The following is a 23,048-nucleotide window of genomic DNA, read 5'->3' as shown; positions in this document are numbered from 1 at the left end:
TCGGCATGCATGCCTGATGTCATCACGCGTCATTTTATGTGTCGCGTGTCGGGCCTGCCCCCGCATGCCGACCAGAAGATTCTGCCCAATATGTTGGAGGACAACAATGGTGAATTATTGTACCAAGCAGCAGCTCTAAAACACTGCCTCACTTTTCTTATAACTGTGACTTTCTCCAATTTTTTTCTTGCAATATGGCAAGGCCTCATTTACTGCCCATCTGTAGTTGTTGAGAAAGTGGCTGTGGGTCCTCTCTTTGTACCACTGCAGTTTTTATACTTCCACAATGGTATTGGGCAGGGAGTTCCAGGGGCCTAACTCCAGTTGAAGGGATGGTGGAACATGATCAAGTCAAAATAGGCAAGTAGGCTTTGGATAAAATATCTTATCTAAAAAGGGGCATTTTTGGTATTGCAGCAATCCCTCCGTAGTGGCAACCAGGACTAAGTGATCAAATATGTAGATAACCATCAGACTTAAAGCATTGTGCTACTAGCTGAGCCAAGCTAGCATAGTAAGGTTACATGCGAAGGCAGAAACAGTTTGGAAGAAAGGAATCCCACTCCTGGCTCTGATTTTTTATCCTTCTCTGGAACATAGCTTTCCCCTGGCTGCTACCTCGTTTCCAGCAGCCTAGCCACCAGATGGGGAAATCGCAGGGACAAAGTTACATCCTCACACTCTGTGGTGCAGTAACATACTGTCTAACTGAATTAACTACTAGATTACGGCACACAATATTCAGCAAATAAATTACACAGAATTTGACAGCAAGGAAACAGGCTATTCAGCCCAATGGGTCTATGTTGGTGTTTGTGTTTCACACGAGCCTCCTTCCACCTTATTTCATGTTACTGTATCAACATTCCTTCTATTCCTTTCTTCTTCATGTACTTATCTAGATTTCCCTTAAATATCTCGGTGGTTTAGAGTGTTGAAAATACAATCAAGCAATTATAATGAGCTGATATTGCTTATGGGACGGGGTTCCCTTTGCAATTGTGGCCAATACAGCCTAGGATAACTGTCCAAAATAATTATTAAGACTGCCCATGTAGTTGGATCTATTCCAGCACATCTTCAATGCGCACCAACAGAGGCCCACCACTAGTACTGTCAGATCACTGAGCCAATGTTGCTTAATATTATTAAAGTACTCTGCAATGATTAAAAGTGGGAGGTATGTAAAATCTGCACACGAATTGATATCTGGTTTCGTCCATGGTCTTCAAAAAACCAAATATGCACAAGAATAAGCCTCCAGTTTTACACTTATCTCATTTTTCCTTCAAAACGCTAAATTGGTATTTTCTGTATTAATTATCAAACCTTCTGAAATTACACTTTTGCAATGTTTAGTGTTCAAATATTAAAGTGGTTTAATAGGAGTGTTATATAAAGCTGAACTTGTAGGAAAGATAGAAACAATGACTCTAGGTCAAATTAATTTTCATTTTAATTTGTATAGACACATTGGCAATGTCATGATTGAGATTGCAGATATTAAAAGAATTCACAGAACTAAAGTACAATTTTTTTTGTCCTTGTAGAACAAAATCTAACAGTACTGTCACCAAATAACATCGATGTAAGAGTCTTGCCAAGTATTAAGTTCTAAAACATGCAATGATCTTTGTCACCTCATTGAACTTGCTGCGGTCATAAAAAGAGAAAAAAATAGTCAAGACCCACTATTAGTCACTATCCAACTATCTATTGATCATTTAAAAAAAAATCTTTAACATAAGGTTAACAATTAAAAATGCAATGGAATCCACAGGAAGGAAAAGGCTGGACATTGCTTACAGTACATGTGGGACAGTCACAAACCATTGCCTCCTGGGGCACTGGTAATATGTGCTGAGTAGTTCAGATACACATTTACATTAAACAACAGACTTCTGAGAGATTAATGTCACGGCTTCATGTTACTGAGCCGGATGTCACGTTCCAGCTCAAACTGCCGGTGATCGACTCTGTCCAAGAAAGCTTTCCGTTCGATGTATCTGGGGAAAGAAAGATTGTATATTAATTTACAAGGGAGGTTTGATGAGATTTTTGTAACTGGATTTTTGTATTATAAAAAAAACAAGTAATAGCAGCAGAAAGTGCTGGAAATGCACAGCAGGCTTGACAGCGTTTGAAGACAAAGAGATGGGTTAATGTTTCAGATGTAATCCATGCTGATGGGCCTTCTGTGGATTTCTAGCATGCCCCCATTTTTATTTCCATTTCCAGTGTTTGTAGCTTTTTCTATGAAAAGAAACATACTTGTAAATCATTTGGCTTCAATAGTGTGATATCTAAGCAGAGGACAGCATCTCATGATGCTGTAATTCACTATCACAACATTTGAAAAAACATAACCATGGAATATTTCCTACAAATTAAGGCTGACACATTTGCTATATTTTACATCAGCCCATACATCAGACAAGCGTGAGCCCAATGCATGACTGGTGAACAACACATTAAGGCCATCCCTCTTGCAGTGATCAAGCACCATGCCTCTAATTTTGACTTCCTGTGTTTAGCAGAATCCGGGCAAGGGGGCAATTAAAATGGACAGGGGGTTTTACTCATTCCTTTCCAACCCATCTGATCATTTGCCCCGAGCCTGCACTATCCTCTTTAAATATGCAAACCAGGCTTCGATCATGTCATCAGGCCCCATCTGCTCCTTTAACTGGAGGCCTGAGCAGAGGGTCAGGGATGGCTCCCCTGTTGGCTCAATCCAACTAGAAGTTGGATCAAGGGATGGAAGACATCCAGAAAAGGCAGGTTTTACAACACTTATCAGGTATCCTCACTCAGTAGTTTCTGCTGGTTTTGGGTGGGAGTAAGGCTTGGATGTGTAAATGAGGCCTGGGAGTTAAAATCTCCCAGCTGTTACTCAACCAGGCTCCTGGCATAGAATGATTGACCCTGATAAAATCAGAGCTTGTGTTTTTGTTAAGCCCACTCTAAATTTGCATCTTTCTTCATTTACTTTTCCTCTGCTAAGGTAACAACTCATGCTACCAGACACACAGATCAGCCAAAAACAGGGGCCTATAATTCCATATGGTTCCACGGATGCAGAATAATCAGCAATCTGCAGTGGGAGCTCAATCTCCAGGTAGATTGTTTGTATTTATATCATCCCCTGGCAGTCCTGCTGAGATTAGCTAATTCAGCTGGACCAGGGAATGACCCTGAAATCTTCCTGGTGCATAAGACTCAATGGCACATCACACAGTGCATCTACCCACCGAGAACCATTTAACTTCAATTTTTAGGATAATCAAGCTTAGTCTGTAAGGTAGAGACGGCAATCGGGCAATATTTGGATGAGGAATGGCCTTTAAAAGAAATATTCATGAGACAGAACGTGCTTCTATGAGCGAGAAAGAATAAGTTGTGCAGCAGCACTGTGTGGGAGACGCATGGTTATTTGCCAGTGGTTGCACATGCACAGTAATTAACACATTTTACAGGAGTTTCTTAAAAAACAAAAACACCATTATTCCCAGTATTCAGTGTGTGTGTTGTGCTTTTACTATGTTTGTGTTCAGAATGCAATCAGTTCATCTTTAGCCCTGCAGGAACTGATCTCAGCAGTCAGAGTTTTTAGCCACAAGATAAGAATGCTCAAAACATGCTTAATGACAAAGAATGAACTCAAGCAAACATTATAACCTCCCGCTGAGTTAATTAAGGAACATCTGATGATGAAAGCAGATTCAGCAAAGCAAAAGGAGGTCCAGCAGGGTAAACAGAGGTTGCACTAGGCATTCAAGACAAGCCAAAATGAAATAAGGAGGATGTTTAAATGTTTAAGAGGAGATTGTTTTTGCTGAAGCTATTCTCATTCCAAAATGAAACCCTTTATAATGTACTAAAGATTTAAAAAAAATATACAAGGAGAGGTCAATTAAATCACAAGAAAACGTGTATGCAAAATCACACTAAGACGTCAATTTAAATGTAGAAATCTCCAGGCAATGCACCCAATTTCACTTTCCCATTCCTTCATTTTATTATCGGCTAAAGTTAATTTCATAACCAAAGCACAACCATAAACTGTCTTCCTACTTAGGAGCCTACACACAAGCTTAATGTAACATAGTTCATTCCATGGAGGATGAAGCAAAACACCCACAGTGAAAGCTGGTGCACAAAGGCAGTTGCTTTCTTAGAGATAAAAACAAAAGACTGCAGATGCTGGAAATCCAAAACAAAAACAGAATTACCTGGAAAAACTCAGCAGGTCTGGCAGCATTGGCGGAGAAGGAAAAAGTTGATGTTTCGAGTCCTCGTGGCCCTTCAACAGAACTGAGTAAAATTAGGAAATTTCACCCCTCTCCTAATTTTACTCAGTTCTGTTGAAGGGCCATGAGGACTCGAAACGTCAACTTTTTCCTTCTCCGCCGATGCTGCCAGACCTGCTGAGTTTTTCCAGGTAATTCTGTTTTTGTTTTGCTTTCTTAGCAAACCACACCTCTACACTTTTTGTAAAGTTTGACTCATTGGACTTTATCTGATGCTCAGAAAATGGCAATGAATTCCATAGATTCACCACTTTCTGGCTAAAGAAGTTTCTTCTCATCTCTGTTCTAAAAGGTCTTCCCTTTACTCTGAGGCTGTGCCCTGAGTTCACCCTTATGCACTGGATAAAACCGCTTTTATAGCCAATGTTTAGCTAATTGATTGGGAAGATGGACTAATAAGTTGTCATTTCAGTGAATCACTTATTTTTGCCCTGGTTCAAGTGCTTTATGGCAATGGTCAGAATCCCAGGTTAGATTACAGCCTTCATTTCATTTTCCACCATGTTGGTCCAGATGTAGCATGGCAGCAATTAATTAATGGCAATTAAAAACAGAGCTGAACAGATGTAGCTCAGTTGGCAAATGAACTTCCAAATTTGGAACAAAACCATGCAGTCCAAGAAAATTGCTGGTTTGATCTTTGCTCAATGCTGAGTTAGCTGGTATCGTCAAGGACAGTGATAGAGGTAGTGCTATGGACTTCAGTTATGTCACCAAGTAGAAAGTAAAAAAATGAAATCAGCCAGTGCACGCACTCCTGATTGCTACCCAGTGACTGCTTTTTGGAAACATATGTATTAACAATGGATAAAGGCCAGAGCAGGCTTAGCTACGCAGTCCTCATGATCGAATGGCTTGCTGACATTCATTGTCTTAGTTTATGTATGAAGGATAGTCACTCAGGGTGAGATACTGGTGAGCTGCTGCATCCCAGCAAAAATCAGTACCTTCAGAAGGAGGAAGACATTTTGAATACAATGTAGAGCTGAAGTTATGATAATATCACCACTGCAGGACAATATAGTCACTTAACTCACAGCAGGGTTCATAGAATTGCAATATACTCAGAATTAGAAGGAAATTAAGAAACTAACATACAACCGGCACAGAATACAGATCATAAACCACAAGAATGAAGCTTCATTGCTTTACTTTCATCCTCAGAATCTCTCATTTGAATACTACCACCAAAAACCTTCAAGTATTGATTTAGAATATATTGCAGATAATGATTCTTTTGATCTCCATTGAAAGGAGCTAATTCTTTTAATGTGTGTATCTGAATGCAACTATCCCACATGACATAAGACCTCACTTAATGGGGAATTTGTATGGTCAGGTTATTTCAACTATCACACAAAAACGCTGTGTATATCAAGTAACGATAAACTGCAGCAGTAGCATATCCAAAATCCAAGGGTAGAACTCCAATGCATCAAACCACTTTCCATTTATTGTTGATGGATTGATTTTCATATTCAAGAACACAATAACTTACATTTAACACAATAAAAAGTCCCATGACGATTCACAGGAACATTTTCAGTCAAAATTTGACAGAGTCACAAGAAGAGATTTTAGGACGGATGACCAAAAGCTTGGTTAAAGGAGGAGTCAGAGGTGAAGAAGCAGAGAGGTTTAAGAAGGGAATTCCAGAGCTTAGGGCCTAGGCATTGGAACGCACAGTCACAAATGGTGGAGCACTGAAAATCAAATGAAAGGAAGGTTGTAAAAAGGTCCATCAGCATTTATCCTACCAACGAGAAGGTGCCATTCCCATTGTTAGAGACACTAATGCTTGGGAGGAAGGCAGGAGGGAAGCAAGGAAACACTTAAAGTACTGATCCAACTATAAAAATTTCTAGAATATTCTTTGATGAAGGTACATCCCACTGAACACAATTCACTGGCATGGTTCCATAAGAAGAGCAGTACATTTTTAGAAGTGTAGTTACTTTGTATAATTTTGTTTCAATTAGTTCTTTTGATTAACTTCTGATTGAATGGCTTAACTGGCCTCTGATACATATATCATACATAGTTTATGAACTGTAGAATACTCAGTCCATTCCATGCATGAGAAACCTCTTCATGGCCCATATGTCACAAAGGAATTATAACGGTTGTTTTTTGAGTGGGACTCAGGATGTAATTGCATTAGACACAGTTCAGAAAAGCTTTACTAGACTAATATAGTACCAGCAATGTGTAGGTTGTTCTTTGAGAAAAGATTGGACAGGTTAGTCTTGTATCCACTGGAGTTTAGAACAGTAAGAGGTGACTTGATTGAAACACAAGATCCTGAGGGGTCTTGACAAGGTGGATTTGGAGGTTAAATTCAAATCAGCCTTGATCTTATTGAAAGGCAGAGCTGACTCGAGGGGCTGAATTAAAAAAAATTCATTTATATAATGTGGACGTTGTTGGCTAGGCCTGCATTTATTGCCCATCCCTAACTGCCCATGAGAAGGTGGTGGTTTGCTGCTTTCTTGAAATGCTGCCGTCCATGTGGTTTAGTAACACCCACAGTGCTGTTAGGGAGGCAGTTCCAGGATCTTGACCCAGTGAAGGAACGGTGATATATTTCCAAGTCAGGATGGTGTGAAGAATGGGTGGCAGGATGGAACTTCCAGGTGGTGGGGTTCCCACGTGTTTGCTGCCCTTGTCCTTCTAGATGGTAATGGTCGTGAGTTTGGAAGGAGCTATCTAAGGAGCCTTGTGAGTTTCTGCAGTGCATCTTGTAGATGGTACACACTGCTGCCATTGTGCATCAGTGGTGGAGGGAGTGAATATTTGTGCATGGCATGCCAATCAAGAGGGCTGCTTTAGAACCATAGAAAAGTTACAGCACAGAAGGAGGCCATTCGGCCCATCTTGTCCATGCCAGCCTGAGGACACCCAGGTGCCCTTTATAATCCCACCTTCCTGCACCCGGCCCATAGCCCTGCAGCTTACAGCACTTTAGGTGCAGATCCAGGTACTTTTTAAAAAGAGTTTAAAGTTTCTGTCTCTACCACCAACTTGGGCAGTGAATTCCAGACACCCACTACCCTCTGCGTAAAAAAGTTCATCATGTCCCCCCTACACCTTCTGCCACTTATCTTGAATCTATGTCCCCTGGTTCTAGAATTCTCCACCAAGGGAAACAATTTTATCCTGTCCACTCTATCTATTCCCCTCATAATTTTGTACACCTCAATCAAATCACCTCTCAGCTTCTTTGTTCTAAGGAAAATAACCTCAACCTATCCAATCTCTCCTCGTAGCTACACTTTTCTAACCTTGGCAACATTCTTGTAAACCTCCTCTGCACTCTCTCCAGAGCTATTATGTCCTTCCTGTAATGTGGTGACCAGAACTGCACACAATACTCCAGTTGTGGCTTCACTAGTGTTTTATACAATTCCAACATTATATCCTTAGTTTTATATTCTATACCTCTGCCAATGAAGGAGAGCATTCCATATGCCTTCTTTACAACCTTGTCTGCTTGAACTGCTGCCTTCAGGGACTTGTGTACTTGTATGCCAAGATCTCTCACTTCATCTACCCCTCTTAGTATATTCCCATTTATTGTGTAATCCCTGTAACTGCTGACCTCCCTAAATGTATGACCTCGCACTTCTCTATGTCAAAATCCATCTGCCACTTTACCGCCCACTCCACCAACCCATCTATATCGTTTTGGAGATTCTGGCTATCCTCTACACTTTGTCCTGGATGGTGTCAATCTTCTTGAGTGTTGTTGAAGCTGCACTCGTCCAGGCAAGTGGAGAGTATTCCATCACAGGAAGGTGCTGTCTAAGGAGCCTTGGTGAGTTTCTGCAGTGCATCTTGTAGATGGTACACACTGCTGCCATTGTGCATCAGTGGTGGAGGGAGTGAATGTTTGTGCATGGCATGCCAATCAAGAGGGCTGCTTTGTTCTGGATGGTGTCAATCTTCTTGAGTGTTGTTGGAGCTGCACTCATCCAGGCAAGAGGAGAGTATTCCATCAGAGTCCTGACTTGTGTCTTGTAGATGATGGACAGGCTTTGGGGAGTCAGGTGGTGAATTTCTGGCCACAGGATTCCTAGCCCCTGACCTGCTCTTGTAGCCAGTGTTTATATGGCTAGTCCAGTTCGGTTTCTGGTAAATGGTTACCACAGGATATTGAAACTGAGGGATTCAGCGATGATAATGCCATTGAATGTCAAGGGGTGATGGTTAGATTCTTTCTTGTTGGAGATGGTCATTGCCTGGTACTCGTGTGGCACGAATGTTACTTGCTACTTGTTATGCCAAGCCTGGATATTGTCCAGATCATGCTGCATTTGGACATGGACTGCTTCAGTATCCAAGGGCCAGAGGGATAGGACATACCCAGGGATGGTGATGCCTGGAACATTATCTGTAAGGTCTGATTCCATGAGTATTACTACATCAGGCTGTTGCTTGACAAGTCTGTGAGACAGCTCTCCAAATTTTGGCACAAGACCCCAGATGTTAGTAAGGGGTGGCTTACTCCTGCTCCTAATTTATATGTTCATTTGTAACATCCCCCCGATTATATTTTCTGACACCATACACAGGTGACAGTAGTACGTCATTGGCAACATCAAAATATATGGCCTCAATTTTCAACCTCAATGCGGGTAGTGGGAGTCAGGAAAATTCCCAGCTTGGCCTGCCTGCTACAGGAGAAATTGCCCGCAAAGACAGGATCTTCATTGTTGGGGGCAGGCCAGCTGACAATGGCCACAGAGGCTGACAAGTGCGGAGAGACCGGCTGTTTAAAATACCCGCCTCAGTGCTGGGGGACTTTGTCCAGTTAAAATAACAACACAAAGGCCTTCCAGCCTTCACCCCTCATACTCCATCACATTCCAAACATTTCCAATGCCCCATCCATGCCACCTCTTGCTCCCATGGCCCAATCATGCCTCCCCACGCCAAGCTCTGCCCTTCCACCCAACCCCCATGGCCCCTCATGCCTCTATGTCAAGCTCTGCCCTTAGCATGAGGGGCACTGGGAGTGAGTGCAAGTTATGGTTCTTCCATGATCATTGTCCCACTATACACTGCTTAGAACCAATGAACCCTATAATGACAGTAGTATGTGTAAAAAAAGCTTTGAAAAAAGTAATTCATTCATAACTATCTCTCATGTTGAAAAAAAAGTAGTGTCAATCATCCAGACCCTTTAAAGCATCAATAACAAAAGCCATAAACCTTTGAAACTGCTTACCATGTGTAAACAAACATTGTGAAATTGGCAGCAGAGATCAGAGGGTGTGACCTCTCTATCAAACAATCTGGGGTGTAGCTGTTTCAACAAACATATTGGTCGCATAGTAATACTGGACTCTTAAACAAGCCTCATTTTGCAAGATTTTTTAAATTCAACACTATAATGGAAGCCTAACAAAACAGAAGAGACAGAAAATCAGAAGCATTCGATCCTTTTCCTGCTCACTATACCGATCTCTGACCATCTCATGCAACTTCCATCTTAATACTATGACAGTTAAGAGTGAGAGAATACCATATGACACATCAAAGCTCATCCCTCCAGGGCTTGGACTCCACTATCTTGCATGCTATATCACACCAAACATTATTCCCTGATAAGCAGAATAGAATTTTCTAATATCCATTTTAAATTTATTTTATATCAATTTAAATTTACATTCTCTGTTCCTATCTTCATTAACTTTGAAACAATATTCACGGTTTGCCTAATCATTTTAACCATCTTGATAAAGTCCCACATAACCTCTTCCTTAGATAGGACAGTTTGGGCTCTCTAACCTTAACACTTGGAATCAGTCCTTTGCCCTTTCCTGTATCTCTCCAAAGCATGCTGATGATTTCTATGGCATGGTGAGTAGAACCGAACACAGTATTCAAAACAAGGTCTGAGCAGTGAATTGTACTGTCTTAACAAATCTCTGTGACTGAAGTATACATCATGTGCTGAAACAATTGGAAGTGGGGGTAGTGGGGTGGATAGGGACAAAGAAAACCTTTATTGGAAAGATGATGACAGGGAAAGACTGAAAGATATGTCTCAAGCTGTATCAGTGTTTATAAATTATTAACAAGCAATCCAGGAAGTATAATCTTGAGGGGGAAGAAACACAATTTTATTTGTGACTGTCATCTGTGCAAGACTCTATTTTGTCCAAAAAAGTTTAAAACGGTTTAGAAATCTGATTTCGTTTGGGATTGGTCTAAACTGAATGAGGGAATTTTTTTTCTATTCCTTTGATGTGCCAATTTCTGATAATGACTGTGGAGGCAGTTTCCTTTTTTTGAAGTCCCAATCTCTGCTGCCAACAGAACCACCTTGTAGCAGATGTACTTCTAAACCATTCATATGATTGGAAGGTCAAAGATTGGGAGGAAATTAAACAGAGATGAGGTAATCAAGGTTGCTTTTCTTCCCACCCCCACCCCACCAAACCAAATACTGTAATTTCAAATTAAATAATGGGAACAACCCTAAATTTCAAAGAAAAATGAAAACTAGATTTAGTAGTGAAGACTCAAAAATAATCTTTTTCCCTTTCTTATTTTTACTCAGACTCTTTATTATTCTCTCAAGTGACTGTGTCATACATCAATCTTGTGGCAAAGTGTTGATATGGAGCTCACAACAAAAGACAGGCATGTCAGTGCTTATGCTTTTGCAAAGGGATGTCTGCATGAATTATATTTTCCTTTATACTCTCCTGGTCAGCTGTTCCTCCGCCACCTTATGTCATACTCATTTCTATCTCCTTGAGCTTTTTTACATGTTACTCTTCCCATAGCCTCCAGGGCTATGGGCCAAGTGCTGGAAAATGGGATTAGTGTAGTTAGATCTTTGTTGACCAGCATGGACACAATGGGCCAAATGGCCTCCTTCTGTGCTGTAAACACCTATGAGTACTATGAGCTCTAGGTTCTGAAATACATACTTGTCAACAAATGTCAAAACATAGACATATGGCAGACACTTTGTAATGGAAATCACTTGTACACAAACCTGCAGACATACACAGGCTAGGGAATAAAGTATTGATCTCTGCATCTTCTCACCTTCTCATTGGGCAACAATCAGATAGTAAACTAAATGGCATCATCTTGTTATATGCAGAGCTAATAATGATGCTCATTCCAAAAATGCATCTTTTTTCATTGAAGTGGTATAATTTCTCTTGTTATACCATGCAACACACATTGACAGCAAAACTATTTTGAGTATCAAATTGGTTTAAGGAAGATTCAGATGCATTTACATTTCAGGACCTTACAGCGTCAAAGCATAACCTGCTTTGCAATCTGATGAGTAGCAGCAGCTGCAACTTCGTAAAATCATTTTTTGCTGCAGGCCATTCTACCTCAAACACTTAAAGGATTGCCTCTGTGCTTGATCGTTTCAAAATAAAGCGACGCACAAAATTTAATGTTTTTCGCAACTGATTTCAAAAAATATATTCAGCATTATTCTAAATACTACTTTGAAATCCCATTACCATTTTGAAAATACAATTTTGTATAGACAACTTGATGGAAAAGATGTGAAAGTGGTAAAGGTCATTCAATACTCAAAGGGCAGCGTGGGGTTTAACATCAATTAACCTACTGAATACAATGTAAATGAACTGCATCTGATTAAAATGTCAAACTAATTTTTATGGTCTGTTGAAAACTGCAAACCAAATTATACAAGTAATAAAAGAATTTTAATTGAGGTTTGAAATGAGGGCACTGCTCTCGCCTTTCTCTATGTATTGTTCCCTCTGCTCCTTTTGTCCTTTTTAATCTTCTAATAGTTTTCCTTGAATCTGGTTATTTACCCTGCATTGCCATCACTTTTGGATGTTTATAATCAGTGGTCCTTCATTTCTGCAAGGTCATTCATAATCTTCTCCCCACCCTTGAACTGGTGTTCTACGCAGCAGTGGCCACAGGAGGGCTGATTCTGCAATCAGGCACTGAAACAAAAATGACCCACAGGGTGAGTTCAATTAATTAGTTTGCTCAAGCTTCCTGTATGTTTTTAGCACACACATGGAGCACTGCCATACCTTGGTAGGGTGCAAGGGTGGGGTGGGCTGTTAGCATGTTGAACTCTGATTGCAGCGGGTCCTAAAGCTTAAGCAAAAACACAAGCTTTTTTGGGAAGACACTGACTCCTATGTGGGTAGGAAAGCCAGAGCTGTCCCCCTTCACTGGACACAGGATGAAAGTCCTGCTAGGGGAGGCAGCTCTCAACAAAGTAACCACTACTAAGGCAGAGCGAGACCCTCCTAATGAAGCTACTGTGCAACAGGCATTTCTGGAGGTAATGAACTGAATGAATATGGTTTTGCAAGTCAATAGGTTGTGGGGGGAAAATGAGCAGTGTTTTCAGGACTGAGGAAGAATGCCAAGTAGGCTGGAATAAAAGGCAACCACCGAAAGGAAAGGGATGCCTGATCAATATACATCAAGCACTCAACCCATAGCATGTTACTAATCAGCAATACAGTCTGTAAAGCATTGTCCACAACCCTCACCTCTAGCCATCTCAGCAGAAGTGAAACTCCTGTTCAGTGACAAATGTCAAGGCTTTCATTCACCCTCGCAACCATTCCACATATTCACCCTCTCACTAGGGCTCAAGTTAGTTGAATGGTCAGGTAAAAAGTAACACTCTCAAAAACAGTGAACCTCTTCAGCAACAGACCCCTAGACCAACCAGTGCCTGTTTTATTTTAGCACTTAGTGAATCAATAGCTATATTGGGAAACATCACAGAGAATTAGACATGGGACCAATTACACTTGAACCTGCATCTTTTTGTGACCATTAATGAGGCCTGTGCATGGTAAAAATGCTACCTCAAAACATACGGAATACTTATTCTTTCATTCCAGTGTGTACCCCCACCCTCCAAAGTTTCGAAGAATGCAGAGGTCTACCTACCCAACTGCATAAGCCTTGTGCTCTGTTGACAAGGAACTCTCAGCTTTACATTAGGGAATGTTACACTTGTTAACTTGAGGATTAGTTATGAATAACCATTCAGTGAATCACAAATCAATTGTCCTAGCAGAATAGCACTGACTCACTAGTTAGTGGAGGCTACCAGAATTACTGCCCCATCAGTCTATGCTGAATTATCAGCAAAGTGATGGAAAGTGACATTGACAGTACTATCCAGTGGCATTTTTTTTCACCAATAACCTGCTCACCGATGCTCAGTTTTGGCTCTGCCAAGGTCATTCAGATCCAGACCTCAGCAGAGCCTTGGTCCAAACGTGGACAAAAGGCCCAAATTCTACAAGTGAGGTGAGAGCGACCTGCTGTTGACATCAAGGCAGCATTTGACCAAGTATAGTGTCAAGCATAATTTAGATCAATGGAAATCCGGGAGAACTCTCCACTGGTTGGTGTCATACACAGCACAGAGGAAGATGACTCTGGTTGTTGGAGGTCAACCCCAGAACGTCGCTGCAGGAGTTCTTCAGTATACTGTCCTAGGGCCAACCATCTTCAGCTGCTTCATCAATGTTCAGTACCATTCACGAATCTTCAGGTACTAAAGCAGCACGTGTCCATATGCAGCAAGGCCTGAACAACATGCAGGCTTGGGCTGATAAGTGGCAAGTAGTATTTATGCCACACAAGTGGCAGGTAATGACCATCTCCAACAAGAGAGAATCTACCCATCTCCCTTTGACATTTAATGGTATGACCATCACTGAACCCCCCCACTATTAACATCCTTAGAGTTATCATTGACCAGGCAATATAAATACTGTGGCTTCAAGAGCAGGACAGAAGCTGGGAATTCTGTGGCGAGTAATTCACCTCTCAACTCCCCAATATCCATCCACCATCTACAAGTCAGGAGTGTGATGGAATACTCTCCACAGACCTGGATGAATGTTGCTCCAACATCACTCAAGAAGCTCGACACCATCCCTTAATCAGTACCCCATTTACCACCTAAATATTCACTCCCTCCATTACCAACGCACAGTAGCAGCAGTGTGTACCATATATAAGATGCACTGCAGAGGCTCCAATTACAGCAAACCCTTCTACTATCTAGAACAAGGGTCAGCAACCTTCAAAGACGCAATATCTTAACAGCCGTAATTGTTACTCAAATGCCAATAATAATGTAAAACAGGACTGAGGCAAATATCAACAACATTTTAAAGGTTTTCACAAAAAAAGTTGTCAGCTGAATGACACTCTCACACAAGTATAATGTTAATAAAAGTTAAAAAAAAAGGCATTTAACTACCATTAAAATGGATTTGATCGAACAAGGTCGGGAGCTGCACAAGTCCTTATTGAACCGCAAGGTTACAGACCCCTGACCTAGAAGGGCAATAGATGCATGGGAAAAACACCACCTGCAAAATCCACTCCAAGTCACATACTATCCTGACTTAGAACTATATCATTGTTCCTTTGCTGTTGCTGAATCAAAAACCTAGAACTCTTTATTTAACAGCACTGAGTGTACAAGTGGACCACCGTTGTTTGAGACGGCCAGCTCAACACTAACTTTGAGGGCAATTAGGGATGGGCAATGAATGCTGAACTTGCCAGCAATGCCCACATCTGCCTCATATTGCCTTTAGTCTTAAAGAACGGTAAAAACATGAAGAAATAATATGGTGCAAGCTCATGTTTAAATGGCATCAGCACGCTCCATTAGGCATGAAAAATTGAACAGTGGTGGCTGTGAAAAGCTTTGCTGAGTGAGTTTGACCTAAGAAAATGGATTGCAAATTGTGCATTGGGAGCATCAGCTAGAAGGCTGAAAGTGAACCTGGACTGAACTATCCTAACAAGCCAAACTATGAACTTAAAATAAAACATTCTGCAAAGTTTGTTACCACAAACAATCATTTGCACTCACAGTCCAAATCTCCTTTGCTTCTGATGTACTCTTCTGCTGCAAGATTTGAGGATCTCGAACAGATTTTATTTTGCTCTCTTAAATAAACTTTCCACTAAACAGCTGGCATTGCTTGGTAACATCTCTATTGCTTGGCTAATGCATTTAATGACTATGGTAGTTTGATGACTAGCATTCATGCATCCTTGATATACTAAATCAAAAAATGATGTACTGCAGTTTATTTTTTCCCCAATTTTCTTTCTTCCTCTTCCAAAGACAATGGTTCATACGGGAGTAAAATTCCTAAAATGCCAATAACCTTCTACTTGTGATATTCTTCATGCACAAACCTAGGTTTTGTGCTGCGGGTGACATGACAATGTTGGGGTTGGAAGATAACAGTATCACAGCTGATGAGCCCAATGCTGGATTCACCAAACATCCACGTGTGCATGCTCTTCAGTAAGGGTAGTAGGACAATTAGAATGGGGATCCATGGCTGACTTTGTCCCTGGATCAAGAAAGTGAATAGTCCAGATGAAGGCTCTGCAATTTGTCTCTTACAGAGTTTATCTAACAACTCAGATGAGATATCAAACTTGTGATCTACTTAATTAGTTTAGACCACTACAAACCACATGGCAGCCTTTGTGGATGGAATGGGATCAGGTGGATGGAGTGAAGGGGATGGATTCATGCTATAATTTTTGCAGCACAATTGTGTGTGGCCTTTAAGAACATAGGTGAAAATCTCAGAACTGAAATTGGCAGTGGTAATAACCACAAAATTTGTTGAACTACCTTTTAGTGCACATCAGCTGGGAACTCATCAGCCACAAAATGCTTGCTTTAAACTAATAGGTTTAGGATCATTATAAATTGAAAATGATTGTCTTTGCTGTAATTTCATTAAAGAAAATTGGTTTGTAGCTCAATTCCACAACTTTTGCCGACCTCTAGCTCCCCCAAATCTATGCTGCTTAACACAGTAGCAGGGACTTGTGCTCAGATTGTGATCAACATTTGCATTTTGTAAATGTTCAGCTGTATTTTTATCGTGCACACATTCACATGCTGTTCAACAAAAGGGCATTTAACAACAAAGTAATATATTGCTTGCCTACAGTTGGGCGCTGTTGAACTGTGTGCACATGGCTCCAGGGTGACACAGCACTGTGAGCATCGGCTGGAACATTGAGAAAACATTCAAAACGGAAGCTTCCGAAAATGATTGAAAAGTATTAGACCAATCCGAAGTGAAAAATGGTGGTTTAACAGTAAGCACAACTCATCACAGTCTCAAACTGGAGAATGGTTGCCAAATTTGATCTTCAGCACATGTATTTCATTAGCTTATACAATAAATCGTGATTTTCAAGGCCCCATTGCAGCAACATTATATTTTAAGTACGGACTCAAATAGAATTCTACTGTCCATCACAAACTGCCTTGGAGTCTCCAAGATGTTCTCGCTAGCTCAGAGAAGTTTTCTGTCAGCAAAGACTTGATTTTTTGCCTTGAGCATAATCGACCTGGTTATAATCATCAACAGTTAAAGTGCACACTGAAGGAATATTTCCCAGTTTCCTATCAGTTTACAACATTGATACTGATCAACTGACAGTAACATCACATAAATGGGCAATAACCACAGCAGGAACTGGAGGGTTCAGTAGTGTACAACACTTAATTTTATATTAATTTCAACAGGAAGGCCAAGAATCTGAACAGAAATAAAAATAGTTTTATGTTTTTAACTGATTCAATTTGAGAGTAAGCTATTATCACAGTTGCCTGTGATTTTGGTTTGTATAGTCTCAAAGAGCTCTTCACAGTTTAGCAAGGTTAGGGAATTAATTTAAACTAGATAACATTTTTCATGTTAGTTTGACTGCTCCAATGGGTCCACAGGAGGTCCAATTAAAAACGGATGGAACCTACCACACACATACTCATCTCCACTGCACTGTAGAGATGATGTGGTCAAATATTCTTTCATTAGGTGTGGGCATCACTGGCTAGGCTACCATTTATTGCCCATCCCTAATTGCTTCTTGAACCGCTGCAGGCATGTAGTGAAATTGGCTTGCATTCCACGTTCTGTGGACTTAGCACTCCATTAGAGAATAATGGACTGAGATATTTTGGGAGGTTACATTTCAAGTATCAAAGATAGACTCCAACTCTCTCCCATTGTGTACCGGAAAAGCAACCAGCCACTCAGCCTATTGAGCCTGTTCCACCATTCAATTAGAGCATAGTTGATCTGGACCCCAACTCCATTATCTGCTTTTGCTCCATATCCATGATTACCTTAGGTGAAATTTCTGTTTATGTTTCTCCTCCTTCTATTAATGAGTGCAAAAATTACTTGGAAGGCTCATAACCACTGACCGTGGGTCAAACCCAATAGCTATCTGCTGGAATTGTTGGGATTAAGCATTCTGTATTCATATGTTGATCCTGCTTTGGCCCCTGGAACTCCAATGTTAACTAACTTCTTTGCCTATACTTCTTATATTATACCTTGTTTTCTCTCTTGTAGGCATAACCTTTTTGATCATAATCCTAGTGTTGACAAACCTTATATTAGTCCTATCCTAGTTGTTCAATTTTTAATGGCAGATGTCTATCTTGGATCACAGAGAATTAGGGCTAGGTTCTTTGGAGCTTCTTTCTATCTCATCTCTCTGTTAGCTATTACCCCATTACGAAGATTTCATATGCACAGGGTTGTGTCACTGAATATTGTCCTGCGGCTATACTCTATTCATTAACAGGGTTCTTAGTGTAGGCTTGATACAATATTGTATGGACATTTTTGGACCTTGTCTGAAGTTCAATATCTAGCATCACAGATGAAGGACATCAACAGGGATGAGGTATCAAGGGACTACTGGTTTCAGAGGAGCCATACCCCATGAACATTAATAATATTAGGAGAGGTGGAAACTGAAAAACAGATTAGTATTAAAACTATATGGTACCACAGAGTTAGGTGCTAACTCATGCATTTCCAATGCCCTTCTGAAACATTTTGCAAGATTATAGTCATATTGTTCAAGATACAGACGAGCTGCTGTGGATTACTACGACGATACTGCCTTCTTCACTGGCTAGTGGAACAACTAAGGGCAATTTCTGTGGTATGTCGCCAAGTTTCGTTAGAAGAATTAGTCTGATTTCAGTTGAGGTGAAGGTGGGGGCGGAGATACCAGAAAAGTTGTGACTGGCTTAGTGTAACTGGATCAGGGCATATCTGCATTTGGCTGTGATGGCTGCATAGTTCAATAGCTCTGATAATTATGATGACCCATGTGCATTGGAAAAAGTGTGTTTTTTCTTTGTGCGATGTCCCCTTTAAGATCAAGGGTCTTAAAAGCCAAGGTCTTAAGACCAAGGGTGAACACTGGGGAGTATTCCGAAAAATGGTTAATTGGTTTTCTGATTAGAACATCATTAGGTTCCAAGAAATGCCCATGTGACCCTAGGTTGCCATGGGGATGAACTGCTAAGAAGCAAAGGGTGAATAGAAGTCTAATTGCAGTGGTGTGAGTTTCAGCCTGGTGTTTCTGTTTGGCCGCTCAGAATACTTAGAATTCATGCGAGAGGAAACAAGCAAGGGTCTCTTCGGATGCAACAGTTTGCTGTTTGGCAGTTTTGAAACAGATCCTTGTGGTGAAGGGGGTCTCTGAGAATAGAGCAGAGACTGTGTGACTGTGTGTTATATAGTTGGAAAGGACAGAGAGCTGAGGAATGGCAAGGGAAAGTGCATTGGACAAGACCCATTGCTGCTGTTTCAGTGTTGCCAGACCCCATTTAGAGGTTGGAGAAGGGAGTCTCTGGGAATTCCTTGCTATCAGGACTGTGCTGTGACCAGAGGTGAGAGGGTTTGCAGTCATGCACCTTGTCAGTAGTAACCATGTCTGGGGACTTTAGATGGAATGCAGTTGCAATGCAGCTGCTGGTGAATACAACTCAAGGGCAAAACAATTGAGTGGGAAGTGAGAAATCATACAGAGAGGAGGCCAACTTGGAAATACTGAGATTGTACGTGGTGCCCCATTTGTGTCAGAAGTAATGCAAATGTTTGTAACTACGAGTCGTATCTTTGTTGTATCAACTATTTATTTTAAGAGAAATTTACCTCTTTCTTTGAAATTATGTTGATTTTAGTTGGTCATTTACAGTGAAAGTTTTAAAAAGTGAAATCTTGTCCATTGGTTTGCCTTCATATGGCGTTGTGGTGAATCCTTTTCTTTTATCAAGTTGTTGGTCTGTACGGAGTACAGGGATTGTAACAATCACTTTCACAGAATATAAAGCAAGAATGACACATTGATCAGGGGCTGGAGTGGTGCAAGCACCATTCCATGTCAGTCAAAGTCTTCAGGAAGAGAAAATTGAGAAAAAAAACATTATTGTAGAATTTTATCATCTTAAATGCAAACTTATGAAGGGGGCTCAACTTTTACCTGAAGGGTTGCCAGATACATTAATCAAACTCGATCATATTTCATTTTCAGATTTAGGTACAAATCATCATTTTTGTGTGCCTTTGCATTCTTATATATGCATTATAAAGCAAGATGGTAATGATGCATCCTGCTGTTTGAACAGTTGTAGTGCCTGTACATGTAGTGCTGCAGGCCAAGAGGTTTCAGTGCACAGCCTAGCAATAGAATTTTAAAAACCCTTGAAACTAGCTGAAAGTGCTGAGCCCGAGTACATAGACAACATGTAATCATATCAGTGCTCGAGAAATCGTCCTACAATATTAAATGGAACATCGATAATGAACTTCAAAGAGGACTATGGGCAGTTAATTGGGAACATGTTAGCTGAAGTGGGAAGAATAAATATCTGGTCACAGAAAGGGCACAGGAAACGCTTCCCTCTTGACAAGTAAACAGCAAGGTTGTAGCAGATAAACAATCAAAGTCACAAAAGTGTTTAAGTCCTTGGATAAATGCAGGGAAATATTTTTGTTTGGATTTATTTGTATAAAAATAAAACTAGGAAGAAAAACAAAGCTTTTCAACGTTTACAGGAACTTTGCGATTCAGAAAATGTTCATTATTTTTAAAGACCTCTTTTTTGCACGAGGCTCTTCATTTCTCTATATACTCACGGAATTTTCTTCATGTATAGGTAACCAATGTTAACGGACATTTACAGAAGCTCTTGACAGATGTCACAGGACAGTAATTACTCACCTTTTCAACACCATCAAGAATATATAAAGTCTTTTCTTTTAAAACATAGTTGGTAAGTCTTGAAGCTTCAACAGCATGGTTGGCATTTGAACCTTCAAGGATCAAAATGGAATATAAAATGTCCCACAAAAGAGGAAGTCAAACAGCTGTTAGAGTGGAAATGAAGTGCTGGGACAAAATGGCAAACAGTTGGGAAGGAGGATTGTTTGGGTGGAAGAACCTAAAATGGTGGTTTCCAGGAAGATCAGTTGGAGACACTGTGTGGCTACTGAGAAGAGACTAGAAAGCGAGGGAGGAAGTGACAGTGTCATATGGACAATATGGATTAGGTGCAGGTCTCTGCAGGGTGGAATGGCATAATATAATTGCCCCAAAGTACCCCATTTCAAAACCTTAGCGGAAAGAATAAATAAACAAAGGAGCCACAACTGTTTGAACATTTCAATTCTGATACTGGTGAAAAAAGAGAGACATGTTGCCAAAGCTCTTCGTCTTGCGCTCATCAGGACAAATGGAAGACAAATGATCACAACAATTTGTACCACAGGAGAAGAGTGCTGATTGGCAAGTCAGCTCTGATTGGCTGAGGCGTTGCCATGGAGAAAGCAATGGAGAACTATAGGCTCTCTACTCATGAGTGCAAGGAGGAAAGCTTCGGTAACATGTTTCTCTTTTCAGCAAACTTCCAGTTCTGCACTACCAAGCAACAATTCTGATATTGTGAAGAAAGCATAGGCTCTAAATACACAAATTTATTTTTACAATATTTTATTCTTCTGCTCCCAATCTGAACTAGTGGACAGCAATCTGACCATCAGTATCACTCAAATGATCAGCAGCTGAAAGTGTGTGCAAGCACTGCAACCTATACTTTCTGTAGTTTAGTCTGCAACTTAAATTTAGCACAGCGCTGTGTCACCATGGCTGAGACCCTCACTAAAATACCTGAAGTTGTGATAAATTTAAATGAAAACATATCTTTAAAATGCATCATGTATAATAGTGTATTATTCTAATTTTGCAAAATTAAATTAATACACTATTTGCAATCAAAAAGCCTTAAGCAACAGAAAGAAAACAAACTACTGTTGGTTGATACGGATTCCACCCACTCAGTGTTGCCGGGAGTTCATTAACTTTATTCAGGGTCAAATAATCCTAAAATCAAAAGCAAGCATAATCTAATGAAGAGCATGAACGAGTAACTTCAATCGATGCTATGCCAACTTGTTGCAGTTATTACAGCAGGACAGTGTGTTTTGCCTCCTTAAAAGCAGCAGAATACAATAAAAAACCATCTCTCGCTGCCCCCACCCTCTGCTCCCCGGTAGTAATTTAACTCAATGAATTTTAATTCTAACTAGCTCTTTGGGCACTTACTTTCCTTCAGCAATTCTGGAACAGTGTTCTAATGAACTTTTAAACCATTTGTTTAAAAATGACCTTTTTTGTGAATTCATTGAAGGATACTAATGCTGAGGATGAAATATTGTCTAGCACCATCAAGCACACTCAGGCCAGATGTAGCATGGTAGGATATCAAATAAAGCACACCTAACACGAGCCATCTAGTAACCTTTCGGTGAGGTTCAAACTGGAATTGGGGCAATTCTGCATTGTGAGCCTGTACCATAATGAAGTGGATTAAGACGGTCTAAGGCTCATTGAAAGTAACTCTTTGGTCACAGACAGCCTCACAGTAACCTTTACAGAGATTAGCTTTTAATACAAGATTTTTTTAACTGAACTCAAACTCTACCAGCTGCTGTGGTGGGATAGGTGAACCAATAAAGAGACAAGTCTTTCAGACCATTCTCAGCCGTGACAAGATTTCTGATAATTTGTGAAAGCAAACTGAAATTGAAAAATGATTTGTTGAACAAAATAGCATTCTGAAATCACAGACAATACTTGGTACACTAAGGCATATCTGTACATTACTGATTAGCTCTAACAGAAAACGAACTATTACTCAAATGCACATACAAAAGTGATGACGGAATGCTTTATCTCTTTATGCACAGGTAACCAATAATGGAAATTTGCCTCTTAACCCGTGTGTGATGCAGTAACTAAAGCTAGTTCTGCTCTTATTACAAAGACCAGAGGGCACAATTTCATTAATTCTCCAAAACAAAGTGCACAACATTGCTAGCTGTAATAAAGGATCCTTCTTTTCATCCAAAATGAAGTACATTTCTAAATGAAAAAGCCTGAAGCCATGGCTTTCAGGCACTGTTAAAGGTAAACAAATCAAAATTATTTTAGATAATCAAAAGGACATCAAGGCAACTCAGAAGTTCCTTTTCAAACAAGGCAAAAATCCCATCAAAGGTATGTGTCAAAGATCTTAGTGAGAAAGTTGAAGTGCTCTTTACTGCCAATAGCCTTATACCATGCTGTTATGCTTTTCTGATCCAACACAAACAAGAAAATTTAGAATACATGAAGGGTTTTGGGAGTCATATTTACTATGTGAGCTTTAAAGAACATAAATAATAAGCATTAAGGCTTTAAAAATCTATCTAAAAAACCCTTAAAAAAAGTTGCTAAGTTGACAAATGTGGAAGATCTGACTTCTGAACAACTCGAGTACAACAGCATTCATTTAGTAGCAAGGCAAACAACAATGAACTAATCCATGGTTTGACT

The 23,048-nt window shown here is 40.3% G+C and overlaps 1 protein-coding gene across 1 annotated transcript in view; it reads right to left on the bottom strand.

Moving 5' to 3' along the window:
- Nucleotides 1-1,438: 1,438 nt before the first annotated feature.
- cfdp1 (craniofacial development protein 1) overlaps nt 1,439-23,048 on the bottom strand; it is a 205,033-nt gene continuing 183,423 nt past the window's right edge. The window contains exon 7 of the mRNA XM_041192551.1: nt 1,439-2,006. Within this exon, the coding sequence (XP_041048485.1) occupies nt 1,916-2,006 (91 nt within the window). The 3' untranslated portion in view covers nt 1,439-1,915. The remainder of the gene's footprint in view (nt 2,007-23,048) is intronic.

The sequence above is a fragment of the Carcharodon carcharias genome, chromosome 7, assembly GCF_017639515.1.
Source record: "Carcharodon carcharias isolate sCarCar2 chromosome 7, sCarCar2.pri, whole genome shotgun sequence".
NCBI classification, from domain to species: Eukaryota; Metazoa; Chordata; class Chondrichthyes; order Lamniformes; family Lamnidae; genus Carcharodon; species Carcharodon carcharias.
The sequence above is the reverse complement of the archived record's forward strand: the minus strand, read 5'-3'. Positions and strand labels throughout refer to the sequence as shown.